Below are 25,540 nucleotides of genomic sequence, written 5' to 3' on the forward strand. Positions count from 1 at the left end.
TCGATATTCTGTCCCTCGATATTATGTCAGTGATCCGTCAAGCTCATATAACACAGTGACAATTAAAATTGGAGCAAGTAGTGGGAAGTATTTGAAAATTGTTGCACAGCTCACAGTACTGTCCCATCCAGCCAGCACTACAGATTTATTATCTTAACTCCATGGCTGCTAAGGCAATTCCCCTCCTGTGCTGGGAAATTGCTATTTTCATTGTTTTATGACGAGCTGGGCTCGTCATCAGTGTATGAGGAGGCTACACCATGACGAGCCCAGCTCGTCATGAGTGTGGAAGGGGTTAAGCCTCTGGGGTGCAGAGTTGTGAGGGCCTCTGGGTGTAACCCTTTTGGTAATGGTGATAATCACTAAACCTGTCAATTGGTGGGAGTACCTGTAAGCAATCCTCTGCTTTTACTTAGGCTGGACTTTGGAATTAGAGACCTCTCTGATGGTTCACTGCCAAAACATTGATGTAAAAAATATCGATGTTAAAAATATCGACTAAAAAATATAGACAACAAAAATATCGACTCCTATACTTAAAACAGGAAAGTACAAACATATTGACTCAAAAATATTGATGTAAAAATATAGATATATAAAATATTGACTTTTATATAAATATAAAATAAAATAATATATATTAAATACATTAAATATAATATTAACAAAATAAAATAAATGTAGTATACATTTTAATAAAATATAACAAATAAGCATAATAAAAAATAAACACACTACGATAATTTATATATATATATTTAATTTAAAGTGTAAAGTAATATAAAAAATAAAATATATATTAATGATTTAAAATATAAAAAACAAACATCTATAGTAAATTAAAACATTAAACTATTAGAAAAATATTTAAACTTACATTTCACAATACAATCAGTACAACCGTAGGGAAAGTGTTGGATAGCAAAAGGGTCAAAATAACTATTCCAACTCCAGTGAGTGCAACAGTAGGGAAAGTGTTAGATAGTGGAGGGGTAACGTTTACTATATCCACCCCAGTAAGAGCAACAATGGAGAAAGTGTTGGATAGTGGAGGGGAAAAAATTACTATTCCCACTCCACTAAGTGCAACAGTAGGATGAGTGTTTGCTAGCGGAGAGGTAAAAATTACTATTCCCACTCCAGTGAGTGCAACAGTAGGGAAAGTGCAGGACAGTGGAGGGGTACAAATTACTATTCCAACTCCAGTGAGTGCAGTAGTAAGGAAAATGTTGGATAGCGGAGGGGTAACGTTTATTATTCCCCCTCCAGTGAGAGGAACAGAAGGGAAACTGTTGGATAGCGGAGGGGTAAAAATTACTACTCCCATTCCAAAGAGTGCAACAGTAGGGAAAGTGTTGGATAGTAGAGGGGCAAAAATTACTTTTACCACTCCAAAGAATTCAACAGTAGGGAAAGTGTTGGATAGCGGAGGGATAAAATTACTATTCCCACTCCACTGAATGCAACAGTAGGATTCGTGTTGGATAGCGGAGGGTACATTTTTTATCCCTACTCCAGTGAGTGCAACAGTAGGGAAAGTGTTGGAGAGAGGAGGGATGAAAAATTCTATTCCCATTCCAGAGAGTACAACAGTAGGGAAAGTGGTGGATAGCAGAGAGGTAAAGATTACTATTCCAACTCCAGGGAGTGCAACAGTAGGGAAAGTACTGGATAGGGTAAACATTACTATTCCCACCCCAGTGAGTGCAACAGTAGGGAAAGTGCTGGATAGCGGAGGGTTACAACTTACCATTCGCACTCCAGTGAATGCAACAGTAGGCAAAGTGCTGGATAGCAGAGAGGTAAAAATGTTATTGATAAATTGCAGGAGGAGATAGCTAAAGTGACTAATACCTCCTCCTCATTGTTTATTATGTGGGTAGGGGATTTTAATTATGCCTTGTGCAAGTTTAGTGGGTCTAGGGCTTGTGGTGTGGTAGATCCTAATGATCAACCAATGGCGCACTTTAAGCATTCACCGCAAGGTGACGCCTTGAACAATATCATCGTGATAAATGATCTTTGCGTATTGGATATGCCAACTTTCTCAAAATCGCTGGAAATACAGACTTTTCAAAGGACGGGGGGCCAAACGAGTGTAATTGACTTCATTTTGGTCTCTAACAGGTATATCCATTTTGTCAATAACTTTCTGGTTGAAGTGAATCCTGTTAGTGATCATAACCCTCTAGCCCTGTACTTAAGACCTATGACTGAGAAGATTCAGACCTGTGAACAGCAAATAAAATATAGTCAGAATCAAGGGGTAAGCCTTAAGTGGGACAAGGTAGATGCACGAAAATTGGAGGAAGAGATTTTTTCAGAGAAAATAGCTCATTGATAGAAATTAGTCTAACTCCCTCTTCTGCGCCTGAAACTGTAATTAAGAACTTTGAGGCACTGTGTGGTAATGTGGCACCGCATCTCCTTAAAACCATGGGCAAGAAAAAATTAAGAGAGTGTAAATGGTTTGATGCTGAATGTTCTGCAGCTCAAACAATTTTAACAAAGGCATTACACCAAGTACCACAGGATAAGGAGTTGGTTAAAAACCCAAGGAAATTATATAGGGACACTACTGTTAGGCGTAAACTAGATTTTAAAAAAAGGCCTGGGATGACCTGGAAAAAGCCTCAGATTTGAGGGATAGTAGGCTATTCTGGGAAGTAATAAATCGTCCCTTCCTCAATAACGAGGAAAAAGGCAACATGGTGACACATATACCAGGAGATATTTGGGAGGCACATTATGCAAAAAAAATGTATCCAAAAGGAATTAGTTTGACATCTGTTACTGAGGTGAATAGTGATCTTCATTTGGATTCAGAATTAACACTAAGGGGGTCATTACGATATCGGGCAGATTGCCTCCGCCAGGCTTGCGGTGGCCACTACATGCCTGGCGGAGGCAATCCACCCGATTTCGTCTTTCCGTTTCCCCCCGCCATATTAGTATGGCTTGGGGGAACGGAGCGGTCAAAAACACCGCCCGCTACTTTTCCGCTCCGGCCGCCTTGCGGCCGTGCGGAAAAGGAATAATATGGTGGCGATGTCTATCAGACACTGCCACCCATTTTATGATGGGGTTTTCGGCAAGGCTAAAAGGCAGGCGGTCTTCACTCTGGGGGCCCCCTGCGGGCCCCCAGAGTGAAGGTGGGTGGGGGGGTGCACACGGGGGGTACCTGTGGTACCCCCCCTGCATTTGCATAATGAAAGCGGCAGGCACCGCGCGGTGCCTGCCGCTTTTATTATGCAAATGCGTGCATTTACTTTTGACATTGTGGCGGGCGGTGCAGTGAGCACCGCACGCCACAATGTTAAATGGAGGATTGCGCCCGCCACTGTGGCAGGCGCATCCTAATTGCACCCCCTGGACCCCCGCCCTTATGGCGGGTGGTCCCGATTCACAATGGGATGACGGGCGGACAAAGTCCGCCCGTCATCCTAATGTGGCCCTTAGTCTTTCACTCTCTCTCTTCCTGAGGTCGTGGAAGCTTTAAGGAAAGGCATTTCGCTAAAGGCCCCAGGGCCTGATGCAGTCCCTTTAGATCTTTTTAAATACAATGTTGAGGTGTGGGCACCTTTGCTACTCAATGTTTTTAGAGCGATAGTGGTTGAGCGCATCCCAATTTAATGGAAAGAGGCGGTAGTTTTACCGATTTTTAAAAAGGGTAATAAAAATGATCTGTGCTGTTATAGGCCAATTTCGCTAATAGATGCATCATGTAAGCTGATGTGTAGGGTTATACTGGCCCGCCTGGAAGCATGTGCTGAATCATCTGGTGCTATTGTGGACTCACAGTATTGTTTCAGACGAGGTAAGGGGGCCACGGAGCAGTGTCTAAATTTGGCTTTAATTATGGGTAAGTACATGAGGGCCAGGGGAGCTTGTTTTCACCTGGCCTTCATGGACTTATTCAGTGCCTTTGACACTGTTTGTAGAGATAAGCTATGGCGGATGATGGAGTCCATGGGGTTTGAGGAGCCGCTGGTTACCCTGCTTCGTAGATTGCATGCTGCCACTACTGTGAGGATTAGATTTGGCCCGGGGGGCTAGAAGACAAAACCCATCCCATCTACTGAAGGGGTACGCCAGGGCTGTATTCTGGCCCCTTTCTTGTTTTTAGTCTACGCAAATGGGTTGGAAAATTATTTGTTGAAAAATTGCTTAGATTTCCCTAAAGTAAATGGCAAACGGATACCTATGCTATCTTATGCGCACAAAACCGTGCTAATGACCCTTACGGCAAATAGCATGCAAGCTTGTTTAAAAGCTTTTAATGCTTTCATGTCAGACTTGGGTCTTAGGGTCAACTTCACAAAATCCTTTGCGATGGTTTGTGCCCTGAAAGGGACAAAAACTCGCAGGTATGTAGTAAATAATGTGACCATTGAAAAAGTTGATAACTTCAATTATTTGGGAAATCTATTCGATAGAACCCTGAGTTGGGACCCTCTAATATCAGCACATGTGCAGAACACAACTCGATCTATAGAGGCCCTTTTTCGTTTTTCCAGCAAGTTGGGCCAAAAACCAATTGCTGAATTAAAGACCCTGTATGAAGCCAAATGCGTGCCCGCTGCAACATATGGGGCGGGGGTGTGGGGTACACATAAATGGACCAAGATCCGAATTATGGAAAATAAGTTCCTAAAGCGTCTTTTATCAATCCCATCCGGTTCATCAAATATCTTTTGTCATTCAGAGATGGGTATAGAATTTGTGAGTGATATCATTCACGTTTCCCCCTTACTTTTATGGGGGAAAATTTGGCAGTCTGAAGATTTACAACTTTCAAAAGAAATCTTACAAGACTGCACTAAACTTGATCATGCCATGCAGATTCCATGGCTGTTATATGTGAGGGAAACTTTCCATAAGATTGGCCTGGGACCCAGAATCTATTCAGAAGGATATAAAGTTGACAATTAAAAATGCTTATCGTACTACCCTGGGCATGCTAAAAGATATTGAACAAACATCATATAATAGGGGTAAATTGCAGCATCAGTTTTATTTATCCTTCACTATGCACACCCAATGGCGCTTTTATTTGACAAGATTTCGTTTAAATACATTGCATTTTTTGTTCGCATTTCCGAAACAAGGGGGTTGGTGTGAGAGGCTACCCCCTGCCCTTGTAATATTACGGTTTCACAATGCACTCTGCATCTTGTTCTTTTTTGTACTTTGTATAAGGAACCAAGAAATCGGTTTATTAAACCTGTTTTGCTGGATATTCGACCATGTGATTACAGGGAGGGATACGAGTACTTGATGTTGTTGTCCACTGCAGCTATATGCAGTGCTGTGCTTACCTTTATTAGGCTAGCACTTACTATTAGAAGACGATATTGAGCAGCACTAATGGAAACCCTGCATGCCTTTTTGATAATTAAAGCAGCAGATGATTTAGTATTCTACAAATGTAGTAGTTAATTTTGATTGTTGAACTTTGCAGAGCTAATGTGCTGCACTTAGTCCCTGCTGTTTAAAAGCACAAGCACTTTTTCATTTTAGTTGTGTATGGCCTTCTCTTTCCTTTGATTGACTGTAACATTTTAATATGGAATTTAGATAATTCTGTGTAGACTTGATTTTTATAAATTGTATACTTTTATGATTCTGTTAACGGATCGAAATAAAGTTTTAATGACTAATTCCACTCCAGTGAGTGCAACATTAGGGAAAGTGTTGGATAGCGAAGAAACAAAAATTACTATTCACATTCAAACAGTTAAAAACAATCAAAAATATTAACAATGAAAAAAACATTAAAATAAATGAACAATTAAAAAAACGAATATATTAACCATATAAAAAGAACACATATTATAATATTAATTGCATATATAAAAAACCTACAAATATTATTTCAAATAAAAGAATAAATACATTTATAAATAATAATTATATTAAACTAGAAAATATTTACAAACAAAATAATTAATTAAAACATAAATGTATTTATTTTATTTCCTACCCTATCGAACCACATCAATAACAAAACACTTCAACATTTTTAAATAAATGCATTTCCATAATTAACATAAATAATAATCAATAAAAAAGTACTATTAATAAAACGTACTATTAATAAAAACAAACTAATAACCATTAATTGACTACACACACTTTAACACTATAATGTCCACAAAACATACCTAAATTACAATTTATTTTTAAATTAAAAACTATTACTATTAACAACTAATAATTAAATATTTAAAATGTATTTAATACCCACCCTTTACCCCTTTAAAAGTAAAAGCAACACACAAAAAATAAACAATTACTCAATAAAGATATCAAATAATTAACATTAATTAACAACTGTATATTATTGAAACACAAATTACTTCCCCCATTTACTCCTATGAACACCACAACATACACCTAAAATTAATTACCCAATTACTGGAATTAATTACTAATTACTAATTAAAATTAAATAACAACCAATGTTAATTCATCAATTAAAAATGAATTACTTCCCACCCTTTACACCCATAAACATCACAACACACACCTACAATTGATTACACAATTACCATAATTTATTACCAATTAATTAATAAACATTTACAAGCAATTATTAATTCATAAATTACAAATAAATTACTTCCCCCCTTTACACCTATAAACACCACAACACACACCTAAAATTAATTACACAATCACATAATTAATAACCAATTAATTAAATAAAATGAATAACCAATTATTAATTAATTAATAATAAATCACTTTACACCTTTAACACTATAACATCTCAATTAAACAAATATTAATGAATAAAACATAATAAATACATCTAATATAATAAAATTACTTCCCACCCTATTCCACTATAAACCCACAACCCACTACGGTACCAAAAAAGCTAAATTCACATTATTATTTTTTTCATAACTCCTAAAATGTAATACATATATTTTTTTTTTAGTTTAGTACTTAATTACGATTTCAGAGATCCAAAAAAGTGCATAACAGTACTAATATATAAAACACCAAATTTCATCAAAGTTCCACTGCACTTAATACAACAATTCATTTTCGAGTTAGCAGCATGTATAAAACTCATGATTAAGATTCATAAAATTCAAAAAAATTGTAATTCAAACTTAATTCTTCACTACCCAAGTAGCAACTGTTCATTATCAAGTTGACATAGTCATGCTAACAGAAAAACGGCTAAAGTAAATACATTGCATTAACTTCCCTCGGCTGATCCACATGGCAAAAAGAAACCGAGAAATACCAAATATATATATTAAAAATACAAACAATTCTTATACAAAAAAAAGACATTGCATACATATACAATATATACTAAAATACATAACATTAATAAAAAAACGATATTTTTAACAACTATATTTTTGCAGACGATATTAAACACTTCGATATTTTTTAAATTGATATTACTTACCTTAAGTCGTTATTCTTGACCACAATATTCTTGCTGTCGATATTTCTGACGCACGATATTAATAACTTGCTATTTGTGCAACTCAATATTTTTTACTCAATATTCTGTCTCTGCACCCTCTCTGACAGACTGGCACTGCAGTCCTTACTTTACTGGATAAGGATCTGGGCTACCCCGGAGTTACCTGCCTATTGTCAAGGGTTGAAGGACATTTTGCCTCAAGTAGGCTCTTGTAGAATTCCATGCCTTGAGCATCTGAAGGGTACACTGACAGAGATTGGCCTCCATGGTTTATGGAGTACTCCTGATTAGTCTAGGGCTATCTCCAAATCGCTTATCATAACAGCATTTTGGCAATATAGAGATATTCTCTTACACTGTCAGTTGAGGCATGGCACTTTATCAAATTCCTTTCTTACAGTTAAGGACTCCTTTAAAGAGGAGGACTTTCTGGATGAAATAGAACCCCCAATAGCTAGATGATTGTATTTGCAATTCCGGTATGGAACCTTGCCCCTCCAGGCCTTTACTGCCAAGAGGGCATGAGCACCACAGGTTGATGAGCTGCAATGCTCAGCCTGTTGTGACACAAAAGAAACTATTGAGCATATTATGTTCTTCTGCCCAGCCTATGTGACCTGTAGGAGGTGCTGCTTTATTCCGCTTTGTCAGAATTTGGGAACTAGGGAGTACAAAGAAGCTCTGAGGATTTTGAGATACGATACAAGCAGATTGGTGGGTTTTTCTTTCTCTCGATTTCTGATGGGTGTGTGGAGAGTAAAGCACAAGATAAGCATTTCTCGTGAAAAGTTGTATAGTAGCGATCTGTAAAACGGTATTTGCAATTATTGCTAGTGAACAGGATGTGCAATACAGCAACACAGAAACCTCTTTTAGAATATTTATATATTTTAATATTTTGTTGCTGGCCAACCTATCTTATTGTGTATTAAAGCTTGATGTGCAGTTACAGGATTAGCTGGTAGTAAAATTCAGTTAACTGTTAGTTATATAAATATAAAATAAATGATATATATTAAATACATTAAATATAATATTAAAATAAAATATATTTAATATACTTTTTAATAAAATATAACAAAAACATTATAAAAAATAAACACACAATGATAATTTATACATATAGATTTACTTTAAAACAATTAAAGTATTATTTTTAATTTATGTTAAAAGTTTAAAATAAAATAAAAATAGATATTAATGACTTAAAATATAAAAAAAAAAACATCTATAATAAATTAAAACATTAAGGCCCCCATTAGGATGGCGGGCGGACTTTGCCCACCCGCAATCCTCCTGGGACAAGGGACCGCCCACCATAAGGGCGGGGGTCCCGTGGGGGGAATTAGGATGCACCCGCCACAGTGGCGGGCACATCCTGTATTTTTACCATTGCGGCGGGCGGTGCTCGCAGCAATGGTAAAAATACATGTTGTGCATTTCAAAGCACAACATGACAGGCACCACGTGGTACGCGAGTGATGCCACATAGTCTAGCATCAGCACAATGCGACAGACTCATACACGATTGATGCCACCTAGCCGAGCATCAGCGTGACGCGAAAGATTCATACGCGAATGATGCTACATAGCATAATGTGAATGTGACACACTCAGATTAACCTGCAATTGCCGCTGTAAGCATCCGTCCCGGTCAATTGAACGTCTCCGTCATGCTCAACAAAGCAAATAGAAACAGACAGAAAATGATCAAACAAGCATTGTCCAAGTCTAAAAAAAAACAAAGACACACCCACAACTCCACCTACATGAAGAGCTAAAATCCCTATCATGATCCTTTGCAAATTCATCAGAACAGCCAGCAGAGAACCCTACCACACTGCACTGAGAGACCCACTCATAACTCACCCACCACACAACATTTACACCACTAGCACCTCTCTAAAAGCACACTCACAAACACCCAGCTTCACGTATACTCACTCACCCTCATTTTAACGCACACATCCATCTCAATCACCACCCATCACCATGCCCCCAAAGAAGAATCCAAAGTTCACAGATAGTGAGTTGGAAGTCATGGTAGATGAAATTCTCAAAGTAGAGCCGCAGTTATTTGGCACATTGGTCCAACAGACCCCCATGTCCCAGAAAATAAAGATGTGTGAGAGGATTGTTACCAAGGTTGTATACAAAAGCCTGGTGAGTACATAAACAATTGTGAGGCAATACACACCCAGTGACATCACTGTCAGGGAGTCAGTGAAACCATTCATTGTTATCAAAGCCATATCAACCCAAAGCTAAATATCCTGTGATGTGTATGCCAGTCAGATAAACACAATACCTACAATCTCAGAGTAAAATGTAACTAAGTCATACCATGTACAAACTTACTGACAAATGCAGCAAGGTTTTACACTGTCACCTGACAGGGAGGGGAAAAAGTACTGCCAAGATGACTGACACTGGCCTCTGGTGTAGGGAGCACAAGGCCCTGTTGGGAGTCGTGCTCAAACAAACACCAGGCCCCACTGTCTGACACCTTGAGTGTAAAGTTTGACTCACTGTCATGAAAGTATGGTTCATGGTGGCCTATCTGGGCTGTGGTAGAGGAGGAGTGCTAGCTCTGACCACATCTATCAACAGGCCCTGTCACACACAGACACCCCTCCGACCAACACCAAACACCACACCTGGGACTATGCTCAACCGGAGACCCAAGGTAAATCTATTTCCAAGATGCCTAACCCTGGGTCCTGGACTGAGGAGCACAAATCCATGGTGGGATCTGTGTTTAAATTCAGATTGTAACTAACATATTACCTGCAATGTAACAGGAAAGCTCAACATTCACAAATATGACAAACATTAGCACAAACTTATACAATGGCAATGGGATCCAAACACCAGTCACATGCAGCAGCCATTTTGTTTGCACACATCCACTCCCAGGAAAGCTGATTCACAGGAAGGAAGTTTGGGTTTGCTGGGAAGGTGGGTGTAGCCGAAAGCATGATGAGAGTCGTAGTCACAGCTAATAATCCTCCTCCCACATGGCCCATCAAGACCACCATAAATTATGCTCATCTCACAGGGAGTGGAAAAGTACTGCCAGGATGGTTGACACTGGCCTCTGGTGTAGGGAGCACAAGGCCCTGTTGGCACTTATGCAGAAACAAACACCAGGACACCACTATCAGACATCTTGAATGTAAAGTTTGACTCCCTGTAATGGAAGCATGGTTCATGGGGGATTTTCTGAGCTCTGGGGGAGGAGGAGGTTCTGCAATGACTCCAACTGCTATCAAGGCCTGCTCTACACACACCTTCTCAGCCAGAACAAATTGCACTCTTGGGACCAGTCAGTCCATCACAGTGAAAGTAAATGCCCTGGCAAGATGGTTGACACATGGGCCTGATGTATGAATTGGCCACAAGTCACACCTAAGCACTGGCCCTCTCACACATGTTCACACTCTCAGCCATCTTAACTGTAAATTTCAAATCACTGTCTGGGGATGCATTGTCCCAGGGGTGTCCCCTGGGCTGGCTGTGAAGGTGTGTGGAGTACAGGACAAGTGGTGAGATTCAGACATAGCACACATCAATACACACACAAAGCCACACATACATCATTGACTAGGGATACCTGACAGTAAATGGAAAGGCCAACGAAAGATAGCGGACACTGCTCCATGGTGTCATTAACACAAAGCGCTGTAGTGAGCTGCTTTCAACTCCTACATCAAGCTACGTTCTCAGCATCCATGCCACTGCACTCCCCTCACTGTCATTGACACTTTCCACACAAGGAGTAATCTGGACTGGGTTGGAGTAGGCATACAACTTACAACAGCAAAACATAAACCTCTGGACTTCACTGTTATCAGCATGGAAAAGCAAGAAAGCAGCTTTCCTTTATACATATTTGCCCTACTACCAATGACCTATATGTCTACATGTGTGAAGAACCAACATGTCCACATGTGTAGTACTGGTGTGTCACTATGTCATCCTTACAGGTCGATGTCCATCAGAAGCAGGAGATTTGGTTGACCATCATCTGGGCTGTGAGATCTGTGGGGACATTCAAACGCTGCATCCGCCACTGCCAGAGGAGGTGGCAGGACCTCTGTCGCTGGACCCGGAGGATTGCTAGTGTCCAGCTGAAGCTGTCACCTCCTCGCAAAAGGGGTGGATGACGGACCCTCACCCCCCACATTCTTCAGATACTCATGGTGGTCTTCCCTGACCTGGATGGGCAGGTGAAGGCCAGACAGCAACAAGGAGGGGGTCAGTTTGAGCCAGTTAGCTGTACTTTGTCTGACATGCTTGTTGCACTCCCTCAAGCTGGTGACACTATCACAAGTCGTGTGTCTGCTGAGATAACAGTTGTGTTGCAAAATACAAAGATGCCCCGTTGTCATCTGATGCCCAGGTTTGCCCCTTTCCGTCTGAGACATGTTTCACTAGACTCCTGTGTATTAGATATAGTCTAAGGTCACTGTGTACAGCACCATGTACGACATGTGCATTGAGCTGACCGTAATGAGTGATGTACTTGTCTGACACGTGTCAGCAACTTGACAGACATACGAGCTGCACTCTCTGTGGTACATTCCTAAATGGACGATGAGATGCTTGGGGTAAACACAGGTTTGTGACACGACTACTGCACACACGTGCAGCAGGTAAGACCAAGTTGGTGTCTTGAAAATATGAACTTATTAGCTTAAATAATGCATGATAAGCAGCCACATACTCCCAGTAATCCCATGTTTCACATGGACTAGGACAGGTATGCCAATTTAGGCCATCAGGGACAGTGTCATATCCAAATATTGAGTGTCAGGCAACACTGCAACCATTGCATAGGAAGATTCATGTGTCTGACTCAGTGTCAGTGTGTACTGGCCAAGCCATTTTGATTGCATATGTGGGCAATGTATCGGATATGGACAGATATCTCATTTATGTCAATTGGCTCAGATATACAGGACAAATCATGTGTGTGTCATCCCATGAATGTGCATATTGGTGGACTAAACAGATATGTGCATGCTATCAGACTTCATACACTCAAAGGTCTTAGGTAAACAAAATGAGCTTGTCAAAGTGTTCGATTTCCATGTAGCATTTTGGGGACATATATACTTGTGCATTATAGTTGTTACTTGCACAGTGTATGCTTGAGTGTGACCTCGTGCTGACTGATACATCTTGATTCAATGGCCCGGTAACAAAATCAGTACGGCCTGTTTAGGCAGACAGGTCTGTGGCATAGTGTGGCATAGTGTGGCGCATGAAAATGTTTCAGATGCTGTTTTGTACTTGGCGGCAGTGCTTAATTTGAGCTGGTGATTTTGGTACTCGGCACCGGCACTTAGGGCCTGATTACGATGGTGGACAGACTTCAGTCCGTCCGCCATTGACTCCTAATTGGGAACAGCCGCCAACAAGGCAGCAGTCCCACAATAGGAATTAGGATGCTACCGCCACCATGGCAGTCTCATCACCCTCCTTTAAAACTGCTGCAATGTTAAAAAGAGATGTTTTACATATCCCTGTACTACGTGACAGACACCATGCAGTACCTGTCACTTGGTACAGAGATATGTAGGGGGGCACCTAGGGTGCCCCCCAACACCCTAAGGAATGGGCCAGGGGGAAAGGTGGGCCCGCTATGTGCCCCCAATGTGCATCCCGCTAGCCTTTTCATGGCGGTTGAACCGGCATGGAAAGGCTGGCATGGATGAATATCATTAACTGACCAGCGGCCTAACAGGCACGCCACCATTCTGGGTAATGCGGGAGGTCCGTTTGGCGGTCGGATTCTATCCGACTGCTGGGACCATGGCAGTCAGATTTTCCGACCGCCAACTATCCGACTGCCATCGTAATGTGGCCGTCTGATCGGCCCTCATAATTGCCGGGCAGACCACCACTGACGGGCTGACTGGTCATCCCTCCAGGAGTGAGCAGAAAACGTAAATGGAGAGGTAGAAAGCAGTAAAACAATGATTATTCCATGGCTACACACATATAAACAGGAAATAACTTTCATCAAATATGTTTGTGGAGAAATGGAGCAATAACGTATTTGCATACATGCCCTAGAGTGTTGGCAAGCCAGATAACAGAAAAAAATGTCAAATGGAATCAGTGCTAGAGGAGTCAGGCAGCAGAAGGTCAAACCGAGTTACATCATAACATTAAGAGCATGAAATGGAAGGGATGCTTTGCTCGAAACACAAATATTGCTTTACAGTTTACAGAAATGCACTCTGTTCCACAAGAACACAAAGTCAAATTCTGGTAATTCAGATGTCAAGAGAATTTAGATTCTGAAAGTACCTTACTTGCCCTTGTGTTTACATCTCCTTGTTTAAGGAGCGTCAAAACAACGTTCATATCTTCATCCGTCTCTGCAGAAGCCAGAGGGGTGAGCATCACTGCGGTGTACCCTGCTTTGTTCTGGTGGTTCACATCACACACTCCTGTAACACAAGCACAGGCGATTGAATAGCTGTCCATCCTATGGCATTTCCAAGGCAATCAAATGTAGAAGGCGCAACAAAGGTTTTCTCTGTGAAATTGAGTTTCCAAGAAAAGATCAAATGTATTCCCTTCATGTATTCTTTCATATTGATTCTTTCGCAGAAACAAATAATGCCACATTCTACGACGCTCCCTGTATTTGGAACATCAGCACTTATTACCAGGATTACTGGAATTATGTGGCAGGGCTACATTATGTGAAGGGGTGCATTTAATTATTTAGTAAGGAAAGGCACATTATGTGGAAGGAAAGGCATATTATGCACCATAATATCTGATTACAAAACAAGTCTGAAACATATTCTGTATCAATATTATATATTTTGACATGCTAACACAGTAATAAAAAAAATCAAAGTGCAATTAAAGTACATAGGATCCCAAAGAAGAAATGCATATCCACCCAACGCATCCTTTTTAAAATGTAATTCTCCAATAATCTTGTCTTTTATGAAGCATTGTTACTTACCTGTGTCTTTTCTACTTCCCAGAGTACAACAGACAGGGTAAAACATACGTCATGCTCATACTCGGCAGAAAATAGCCTAGTGGTAAGCTGAACAATGTTCATTTATTCCTTTTATCCCAATTATATTGTACAAATTACTTCAGTTTTGAGTTAACCTTGTGTTCACAAAATAGGGTCTCTGCAAGTCCCACTTTCCATTAATAAATGGCCCCTCAGAACAGTAGAATACATTTTTATATTTGTTATCTACGTGGCATGTTAGCATCCCAGATGTGCAGTAGAAAGAGACACAATACATGTATTTGGGAACCTTCCAATTGACCCTCTTGAGACAACCTCTACTCTGAGTGCAGTGTGAAGGCGGTAAACATTTGTGCCTTAGTGTGGATAGTGAAACAAAACAGTTTCAAGACAAAGAATGATTTGTTTTGTTCATTCTACTTATATTTAAGTATTTATATTTGTGTCTATGTCATGCACAAGACCCTTGCTCCTGTCCATGAATGGTGAATGTTTACACTATCCTGGGAAGTTGTCGTCTCTTTAAATGCTGGAATTTAACTTTTGCACAGGGCCAGGCATTTCATTGGTTGGGTGGAGCAATTTCGAAACGTTTGATTAAATGGAGGAGAAAAAATGGTTTTATTAAATCTATGCAACAAGAATGTGGCTGAAAAATCACGTTGTTTCTTTTACCCCTTTATGACTTTCTAGAAAAGAAGGGCTCAGCCTTGGAAGAAACAGATAGATAATGTTGGTCATTTATTTTCTTTGAAATAAGTTTCAGGGATTATTAGCAAGCAATCTCAAGCGTATAAATTGTAAATAAATAGGAAATCGATAAAGTTAGGCTTTTATTGTCAATGGATCCCACTCCAATACTCTTCGGCGCTGTCAGTGGGCAGGGCCAGTGTTTTACTTTGAAGGAGTCGCAGTGAAGCAAACTTTTTGATGATATCCTGAGCATTTGAATAGAATCCTTGAAAAAGAAAAAAAGTGTGCATTACCCATTGAAAATATCCAAACCCGTATAATTAGCTTTCAGGGTTTTGCTAAGGGGTAATGCGTAGTTTAACAGCGTCAATGAGCTATTCCACAATATCACATTAGAGAATAGTTTATCATAAGCTCCTCCTAATAACAAGTACATACGTTGATGTATTCAGTGGAGACTGCAGACGAGAGTTAAAGCAAACATGTCTGTCGAGCAATGTGATGTGTTTCAAAAGAAGCTAATTTGAAAAGTTTTAACATTTTGTCTGAAAAGCTTCACTAGTTCCAGAACATGCAGCTGTTTCTGAAGGGACAATCAGCAAAAACGAACACAGCATCTTCTCTAAAATGCATACAATTCTGTTGACGCTTACTTTTAATGTGAGTGTGTAGGAGTCATAATAGATTTGTGCTTTTTAAGTTGTTATATCGAACCTGGATTTAGCAGTGCTCCAGTATTTTGCATTTTTTAAAACTAAAAACGAACACTAAGGACTGTACGATGTACCTGTAATTATATTTGTCGCGCTCATATTACATCTGTCAATCAAATAATCAACTGGTACTTGTAGAGCGAGGTTTATTACCCGTGAGGGATCCAAGCGCAGGGTTGCTGTCTTACTCAAAGAGCCCGGTCCTGAGTTTCTTCCTGAAGTTCATCAGCAAGGGTGATGTTCGGAGGTGGAGGGGAGGGCATTCTAGGACATGGCAGAGAGGTGGGAGAAGGAGCGTCCTTCAATGTGGCTACGGAAGATGCACAGTGTCTGTGCGCGAGCGAGGTAGGCAGAGCGAAGGTTTCAGGATGATTGGCAGAAGTTCAGACGGTAGTTCATGTATGCTGGTCCTTGGTCATGGAGGGCTTCGAAGGCATGTGTCAGCAGTTTGAATTGCCATCTTTTCTGGATGGGAAGCCTGTCCGTGGAGGTTCTGCAGGTGCTGGGTGACATGGGTCCATTTAGACAAGTTAAGGATCAATCTGACCACTGCAATCTGTATCATCTGGAGCCTTCTCATGAGTCTGATGGTGATTCCTGCATACAGTGCGTTGCCATAGTTCAGATGGCTGGTGATTCTGGCTTGCATTCTGGTGCTTGTGGGGAGCCATTTGAAGATTCTTCAAAGCATACAGAGTGTGGAAATAGGCAGAGGAGACTGTGTTGATCTGTTATTTCATGGCAGGTTTGCTGTCCAGGTAGATGACATGGTTGCAGGCATGGTCTCTTCTTGTGGGGGTGGTTCCAGAAGGAGGTGTGGTTGCCAAAGATCAGCACTTTGGTCTGGTCTGAGTTAAGTTTCAGACAGTTGTCCTTTATCAAGGCTGCAACATTCTTCATGAAGTTGGGAAGTTGGTCTTCATTGTAGTGGGGTCTGCTGAGAGCTAGCGGATGAGCTGGGTGGTGTCGGCGTAGGGTATGATGTTGATATTGTGGGTTCTGGCGATGTCGGCTAGATATGTCTTGTGGATATTGAAGCGGGTGGGGCTGAGCGTGAGCCATTGGGACTCCACAGCTGCTGCTCTGGGGTTGCGAGGTGAAGGGGAGATGGATTCTCTGCATCCGTCCCGTGTGGAATGATGAAATCCATCTGCGTGTGTCTCTTTGATTCTGTTCTGGTGCAGTCTCTTGATGAGTGTCTAGTGGGAAACTGTGTTGAAGGCTACGTAGAGGTCGAGAAGTTCAGGGCAGTCGATGCTCCTCTTTCGAATAGGGTGCGGATGTCATCTGTGGTAGCCGTCTCGGTTCTGTGGTTGGTTTGGAAACCTGATTGAGAGGGGCCTAGCACGTTGTTTCTCTCCAGTTGTTCAGTGAACTAATGGTTGATGGCCTTCTTGAGGACTTTGGTGGGAAACGAGAGCAGTGAGATCGGGCCTTAGTTTGGGAGATTGCTGGGGTCTGCAGAGGGTTTCTTGAGGAGAGGTCTGACCTCTGCGTGTTTCCATGCATCAAGAAAGGCAGCTGTGGCATTGGATGCATTGAGGATGGTGGTGAGTTGGTCGCTGATCTCGCTTCCTAGGTTGAAGAGGCTGGGGCATGGGTTGGTGGGTACTCCTGAGTGGATATAGTTCATTATGGCTGTGGTGAGCTGTTCCCATGTGGTGAGATGTTGGTAGAGGCTTCAGTAGGAGTGCGGAGGCTGAAGGGGTCTGTGGGTTGGGTCTCGAATTTCCAGATGTTGGTAGGTATCTTGTTGTGAAAGTGATTTGCTAGAGTGTCACAGAGTACCTGTGGGGCAGGGATCGCATTCTTGGTGCTTGTTGAGTAGGCAAACACTCAGAAGATGGTGAAGAGTTCCTTGGGGTGGTTGGCACTAACCTCAATGCGGTCTGCAAGGGCACCCTTTTTCGCGTCTTTGAGTTGTTGATGGTATTTGTTGAGGGCTGACTTGAAGGTGGCTCAATCTGTGTCATTTCTGCTGGGGCACCATCTTCTTTCTAGTTGTTTGTAGTGACGTGCATAGTTCCGAAGTGTACCGGCTGGCTTGTTTGGTGTATCTCCGAGTTTTGGCTGATTTGATGGGGGCAACTCGGCCAGCGGCGGTGGGATCCAAGTGTTGAAATTCTTGACTGCGTGCTTCATGTTCACTGTGGCCTCAGGCTGGTTGGTGTTGAGGGCGTCCAACCATTGGTTCTGTTAAACTTTGCTCCAGCTGCAGAAGGAAATGCTGGGAGGGTTGGGGGTTTGGGGGGTAGTGTGAGGTTGTCCTGTGATGGTGAAGTGTAGGATGAAGTGATGAGTTCTGTGGTATGGCTGTATTTGACTCTGTTGCTGGATGTGAAGATATGGTCCAGTGTGTGTCCTGCTTATGTGTGGGGCCTGTTACCAACTGGGTGAGGCCCATGTTGTCCATTCATTTCAGGAGGTTGGCAGAGTTTGTGTCTGTGGGGTTGTCCAGGTGGAAGTTGAAGTCTCTGAGGAAGAGGCAGTGCTTGGATTTGATGGTGGTTGGGATGATAAAGACTGTGAATGTGTGGCAAAGGCCGGTTCGTAGTCGTGGGGGTATGTAGTTGAGGGTGCCTTTTTATGGTTGTTTTGACAATGGCGTGGAGTTGGAAATTCAGGTATTCCAGGATCGGTATGGGTTTGTCTTCGGTGAGGTGTAGTGGATTGATTCTTTGTGGATGATGGTGATGCCATCCCCGTGTTTGTTGGTGCGGTCCTGATGTTTTATCTTGTAGCTATTGGGCATGTGATGTCGGGCCGAAAACGGGTTGAGTCATTTCTCTGTGATGAAGGTCATGTAGGGAGCAAGGGTGGAGATTGTGTCCCAGACTTTGGTGGTTTGTTTGCAGAGTGATCTGGTGTTGATCAGGAGGCATTGGAGTGGTACCGGGTGGTGTTGGCTGGAGTAGTGGGAGTGGCACAGGTTTCTGCAAGGGTAGGCAGTCCTAGGTTGCAGGTGAACGGTCCTGCTGTGTAGCGAGGAGATGAGAGGTAGCAGTTGTTGCGGTGTCTGGGTTCTAGGGCTCTGAGATCTACATAGGAGCCTGTCAGTAGCTGGAGGGCCAGGGTTCCTGGTACTGGGAGTGGTCGAGGCGTGGAGGTGCGCAGATGGGCTTGCCTTTGGCACGCCCAATGCACGACTGAGTTGCGGCCACATTCAGTAGGTCCTGGGAGGAGGCATGCTGGGGAGGTAGGTAGTGGGAAGCGGGACGCAGGAATTGAGAAAAAGGCAAGTGGCAATAGAGCCTAAAGGACTGACAGCACTGGAACGTAGAAGGGCTGCTCTCACTGCCAAACTGGCTGTCTGGCAAAGCTGGCTGCTGAAGCTCACTCTCAAGGGCAGTAGCAGCCTAGCAGCAGTCAGGAGGGAGGAAGGAAGAGGTGACTACCAGCAAGGCGAGCTGGTGAGAACCTGGTCATCTATGTCTTCAGAACAGGAAATTCAGAATTGAAAAAGTTGATGAAATGCATCAGTATTTTTGTATTTACAGACATATGCAAGAACTAGGGGACATAAAATTGAATATTTAATATCAACCTGTGTCAAGTAGAAGTTTCACAATAGAGAAGTTGGAGTGTGAGACACTGTAGTGAAGGGCTGTGTTCCCATTTCCATCCGCCATATTTAGAACCATCTTGAGCAGTTGTGGGCTGATGGAGCTGAACTCTTTCAGGTATGCCTCCACCACAGACGATCTGGATGACTTCTGACTAGACACTCGGAACCACTCTTTGCAGATGATGCTTAGGGTTTCTCTCTGTACCAAATAAAATGCAGTTAGATTTAGATTGAGTTCTGCGTTGCTGCAACAAAAGTTACTGCATACTTTTTTAAATACTGCTTTTAAATCTGAAATGTGTTCTGTTTCAAAAAAGAGCATTATAATTGTACACCTGTAATACAACACAAAATAATAAAATATAAAACAACTAGGAACGATTAACAATTCATTAGAAGTGACTGTAGCAAAGTAAAAGCAAAATAATCTGGAGCAGACGGAAGATACCAAAACAAAGAGTTTAGTTATAAGAACAGAGAAACAATAAAATTAGGCACATTTTGATAGAGTAGCTTTCAGAAATTTCTAGAAATTCCTAACTCTCTTCTTGATGATAATGGACTATTATGAATTAAAGAGGGATTCTATTAGACTGAACATCAAGCAATTTCCTAATCGAAATACTGATGTACAAGACCATAGGGTTTTGCTGGTGTGATATAAGATTTAACCTAGTTCTTGTGTTTCGTGCGGCCACAAATCATGGCGTGGATTAATTGGTTCCACGACAAAGAATTAATAGAGATGGATCTGCCGATTAACAGTGGGGCATTATTTCATTAAACCAAATGTGATCGCAAATCGTTTTACAATCAGTTTACGACTTGACACAGCTATTAATTTGTAGACAACTGCTTGCAATGATATTTAGTCTGGGTGTGGTGGAAATTCTTCAATTTGGTACCTGATTCACACCCAGGAATGATTTAATGAAAGTCCTTTTATGCCACTAGAGAATTTGCATGTGGTAGTTAGCACAATCTCAGACAATGCAGAATGATATTGTGTAACTTTATTTCCAATGCAATCGGACACACATGGATATTGCATGGTCCTCTTTTCAATTAATCTATAAAGTCAAGTACTTAAAAATAAGCATAAGCATACGATATTGAAAGAACACACAAAAACTTGAGTGTAAAGAATATTGAATAAAACATTGCTTTAATCAAAACTTATATCACATTTTCCATCTCAAATTATATAAAAATTGATTATAAACCTGTGGGAATGTGCACTACATTGTGATTGAATAGAAAGTGTTCCGCTGCCAGCAATGCTGTATTTTTGTCACAATATAATTATAAATATTCTATTCTATTGCCACAGTAAAAGCCTATGACCCATTGAGCTAAGCTGTCTTTTCTAGTATTGGATAAACACGTTATCATTTGCAGCTATAAAGTTATACAGAGGATGTGGTCTCCCCAACTCTAACAGTACGCCTACCTTTGTGGGGAAAAAACTGACCCAACAAAACAGAGTCCCTTACCCTCTATGATTCTCTCAGCACCAGTATCTTGCTGACTGCAATGGTTGCCACAGGACTACCAGTGACAGCAACAACAGGGAGAAAAACAACACATACAGTACTTTTACTTTAGAAAATCCACAGGATTCACCTTGACTACTAGAAAATGTGGGGTACTAAATGGGAAAAATGGCGACCAAAGACTTTCTGAAAAACCTAAGATTTGTTTGATTTGGTCTCGACAGCACAGGGCTATTTTTATTCTATGGAGGCTATTGATAAAAGCAAGGCTTTCATTCCAATTAGTATTGAAATGTATATTTGATATATAGCTCTTCCTTATGATGCATGTATTTAGTGCCATTTCTTGGAAGTAAATTTTGCCTACATGTATTCTATTGCCCAATAAAGAACTGATAACACCATAGTGTGGTTCTGAAATTCTCAAACCTGTCTGCATTTTAATCTTGCCCTCACGTAGGCCAGTGAAGTGGGCCCAACGAGCAAGTGGCTTTGCCTTCTGAGTTCGTGCATATATTAATTTGGGTTTCTCTGAATGAACTGCAGAGAGAGTAACCCTTTTCACCTGAAACTGACCTTTTGCAAAACCAGTTTCGCTAGCTGATCGTTGTCTGAGTTTTTCAATCACTGTTCAGGTTTTGTTAACCATTAGTTTCCTTGCGCATATGTTATCTTAAACAACATCTAAATGGTTTCTTTCCTTAAAGACTTTCTTTTCTGAAACTTGGGTTTTTGCTATGTATCGTGACTGCCATCTAGTGTTACTTTTTATGTAGGCTTCAGAAGTTAGTTTGTGAGCAAAGCAGTCTGACCTGTTGTGAATCACATATACACATTAACCAGGGATTTCTTCGTGCACTGGAGTTAATTTTAGAAGCTGGCCTTTCACCTAGGAATTGACCCTGCCAAGCCAATTTCCATGCAAGATCGTTATTTACCTTTTCCAATCACTATTCAAGACATTTGTTAACTTTTAAAGTTTCTTTACGTATTTGTTATCTGGCACATTATCTTAAACTACTTTTTCTGACTATTCCTCCATTTCATGGGTTATGCTTTCAATTAAGGGTTTGTGCGGGCCTTCCAGATTATTATTTAGATATGTCTAAATATTAACTTGTGGGTTGGGACACTGTAAAATGAGCTTTACTGTATGATGCTGTGTGATGTCATGTACTTTCTATTGGTTGAATTTTGGTGCAGGGGTGTGCATTTTAAATGTACCTTTTTGTATATAAATAGGGATGTCTCGCCTTAGTAAAATTGAGCAGTTTCTTGAGTTGTACACCGTGTTGTATTGCTGGGATTTCTGCTACAAGCTGCAGCTAATAAATTTGATCTCTGACGCCACCTAGAAGTATTCCGTGTCTCTGTATACCAAGGCAAGGGAACCTAGAGGACTCTGGGCGTGTCCCTGACGCCGCTGGGTACTTGAAAACCCGGTTCTTTAGTTGGCGCGACCAACGCGGGCCGACTTCAGTGGTACCGGTCCAAGCCTGAAGATTGGGAGGAGCCACGTGAGGCAATTCTGGAGGAGGGCCCCCACTTCATCGACCCCTGCATGTCGGCGTGGACCAAAGGACTTTTCTGCGAGGCTTCCCGCTTTCCAACGGCTGCGAAGGACTGCTGCCCTGACTGTCGCCTTGTCTTGGACCCTCCGATTGATGTTTGTAAAGCGAGACGATAGACGGTCTTCTGGTGGCGTGACAGATATTTGGTTAAGTATAAGTGGGTCGCTCCCACGACTTTGTCTGGTTCCTTAGTTTTGATTTGATTGTTTTTGATTTGGCTGCTGCAGTATCCAAAGCCGAAGGGCTTGTATATTTACAAGTGTATCATTTTTTGATTCCCTTTGAAGTTTGAAACCAAACTAGTGAGCAAGATGCCTGGTCTTGGTAAATTTGGTAATTGGTTTGTTTGTGGTAGTAACAGGGATTCCCGATTGGAGGATTCATGTCCGATACCTCCGGTTGGAACTCCGACTTATGAACTTTACTCAAAACACGGAGTGGGCCCTATTACTTATAATGAAGTATGGGTCCGCTACACTAAAAAGGATGGTGTTTTACAATGGCCCCCACATGGTAGTTTTGAAACAGAGATTTTAGACAATCTAGAAGTTAAGCTATTTAAGAAGAAAGCCCGGCCGGCAATGTTTGACTCTTTCCGCCTTTGGCGTAAGGAAGCCAAACAGAGAGAAATTAAGCAAGCAAAGAGAGATAGGAAAGATAAAAATATGTCAGTATTACAAGCTGCTAGACAGTTTAAGGAAGATGGAGAAGAGCGTGCGAGTGAAGTCTTAGATAGACAGCGTCGCATGGCCATAGATAAATGTTATCCGGCCTTGCCGTCTTCTCCTCCGAAATTGATGGAAGACCCTGAAAAAGATCCTTTGATCTCTCATTTATTGAGATTGCCTCCTCCCTATGTGCAGGGTGCTACTACGCCTCCATTACCCCTAGTTGTCCCACCCTTTGTTGTTCAACCTCCTGCTGTTGTTCAGCCACCCGGCGCTCCACAGATGGTTTTGCCTTCTCCTGCGCCCCCCAATCTAGGGTCGCCAGCCTTGCTACCAGCTTTGCCTCAAACTCCTTTGCCTTCTGCTTCTGCATCTTCGATTTCTACTGTTCTTGTTCCTACACCTTCCTTGCCTCAGAATACTTATTCTCCTGTTCTTATGTCTGCTTCTTCTCCTTCTGTTCGAAAACGAATGACAGAAACTGTCTCTAATTAGTTGTCACCATTGTTTGGGTCACTGAATATGACCCCTGTTTCGGAACGTAAACAGAGTCGTAGTCAGCTTCCTAGTTCTGAAGAACGGACAGTGTTGGATTTGTTGGCTCGTAGGTGGATTGTAAATGCTTCGAGGTATAATTTGCCAGCAGTTATGGATGTTTTCTTTCAGTGGGAACCGCCTAAGCAAAGGTATGTTTTTGATGTAATGTGTACCTTTTTGCGTCAGGAATGGGAAGATAATGAGTTGGGCCCGATTCCGCAGGATGTGCTTGATGTTCAGTCAGATTTTGCCAAAGGGATGATAGTGGATTCTGATGTTACGGATGCCGTAGAGACGATACTTGCTTTCAGATCTAGGCTTTCGCCTCAGACATTGTATGAACCTGATTCCTCTGTTAGGAGGAAAGTGAAACAGTACCCTATGAGAGAAGTTCCTCCGGTATGGAAAGAAGCAGTTCAGGCTAATGTAAATTTGGGTATTCAGGCCGCTCCGGCTCATTTTCAGCGAGTATGGGTACATGTCCCTTGGAAGAGAGCAGAGGTCTTGGCTCTTAAGCAGACCTTACCTGACCCCCGTAAGAATCCTGCTGGTTATTACAAGGAGTTGTCCCAGACAGTTGAAGCGCGTATTATGAATTTAGCTGACATCGATATGTTGATGGGAAATGTAGTCCCTCAACCCTTGTGGGCGAAGATTCGTCATGAGAATCATGCTGCTGAATTAGGTGATACTTGGGTGAATATTGTTGCTGCAGATGATAGACAGGAGGGAGGTGCTAAACCTGAACCTCTAGTTTCAGAATTGCCAGGTAGAATTATTAATCTGATGAAAACGATGATGCCCGCTTTACAAGTGAATTGGGATAAGTTAGCAGCATGTAAGCAGAAGAAAGACGAGAGTGTATCTGATTTCTTCACTAGGTTTGAAGAAACGTTTATTGATCATAGTGGTCAGGATATGAGTACGGAGGGTGGTCAAAGGTTGTTTGTGGATAAATTTGTCTTTAATTTGCTTCCCGAACTTTCTAATAAGTTAAAGGACTCTGAGAGTTCATGGGCTGTCTCTTCGTCGGCCCAGATATTGGCTACTGCACAATATTACAAGAATAGGGATAAAGTTGAGAAGGATAAAGTGGGGAAGAAAACTAAAGAGTTAAAGACGAAAGTTCTTTTGCAGCAAGCTTATCCGCCTCGTCAGAATCAGCCTCAGTTTCAGCAACCTCCACAATTTCAGAGATTGTTACAGAAGCCCGAGCCTTATGTTCAGCGATTCTTTCCTGGCCCTAATCAGTGTGCTTATTGCAGAGAGGAAGGTCATTACAAGAATAGTTGCAGCGTGCAAATGGCGTATCTGGTCAGAGAGGTCGTGGTAGTTTTCAGCAAGCTCCTAGGGGTAGGGGACGTGGTGTGATCCCTCAGAATGAGCGTTCCTCTTCCCTACAGAATTCTGCGAATTATTTTGACAGACAGAATGTGACGAGTGGTCAGTCTGCCCAGTATTATGTTGAGGATTACTAAGTCGAAGGTGAGAGTTTTGGTTATAATGATAACTAGGACAGCCAAGGACAAAGTGAGGGAGTAGTGTCAGTTCCAGTAGACCAGAGTGGACTTTATGTTGAAGTGAATACATCAGGTGTGGTAGAACCTTTTCTTTTGGATACTGGTGCGATGAAGAGTTCTATTATGCACTCTAAACTTCCTGGCGCACCTTTGTCTGGCTTGACCAATGTTTCAGTAGGATTTTCAGGCGCCCCAGTTCGTAATCCGGTTTCTAGTCCTTTGTCCCTTTCGATTGGCCCTTGTGAATTGGAAGCTCCACTTATTTTAACGACTGGTTGTGGTGAGAATCTGTTGGGTTTGGACTTGCTGAAAAGA

General features: G+C 41.8%; 1 protein-coding gene across 2 annotated transcripts in view; it reads right to left on the minus strand.

Moving 5' to 3' along the window:
• The window catches only part of KANK4 (KN motif and ankyrin repeat domains 4), a 286,564-nt gene that overhangs the window by 82,706 nt on the left and 178,318 nt on the right, over window positions 1–25,540 (minus strand). Inside the window, exons 7-8 of one of the 2 annotated variants that reach the window (XM_086953375.1) lie at window positions 19,416–19,635; window positions 13,772–13,914 (exon numbers count right to left, since the gene is read on the minus strand). In XM_086953375.1, the coding sequence (XP_086809501.1) occupies window positions 13,772–13,914; window positions 19,416–19,635 (363 nt within the window). The remainder of the gene's footprint in view (window positions 1–13,771; window positions 13,915–19,415; window positions 19,636–25,540) is intronic. The other variant, XM_086953383.1, reaches the window with a different exon arrangement.

The sequence above is a fragment of the Lissotriton vulgaris genome, chromosome 1_1, assembly GCF_964263255.1.
Source record: "Lissotriton vulgaris chromosome 1_1, aLisVul1.2, whole genome shotgun sequence".
NCBI lineage: Eukaryota > Metazoa > Chordata > Amphibia > Caudata > Salamandridae > Lissotriton > Lissotriton vulgaris.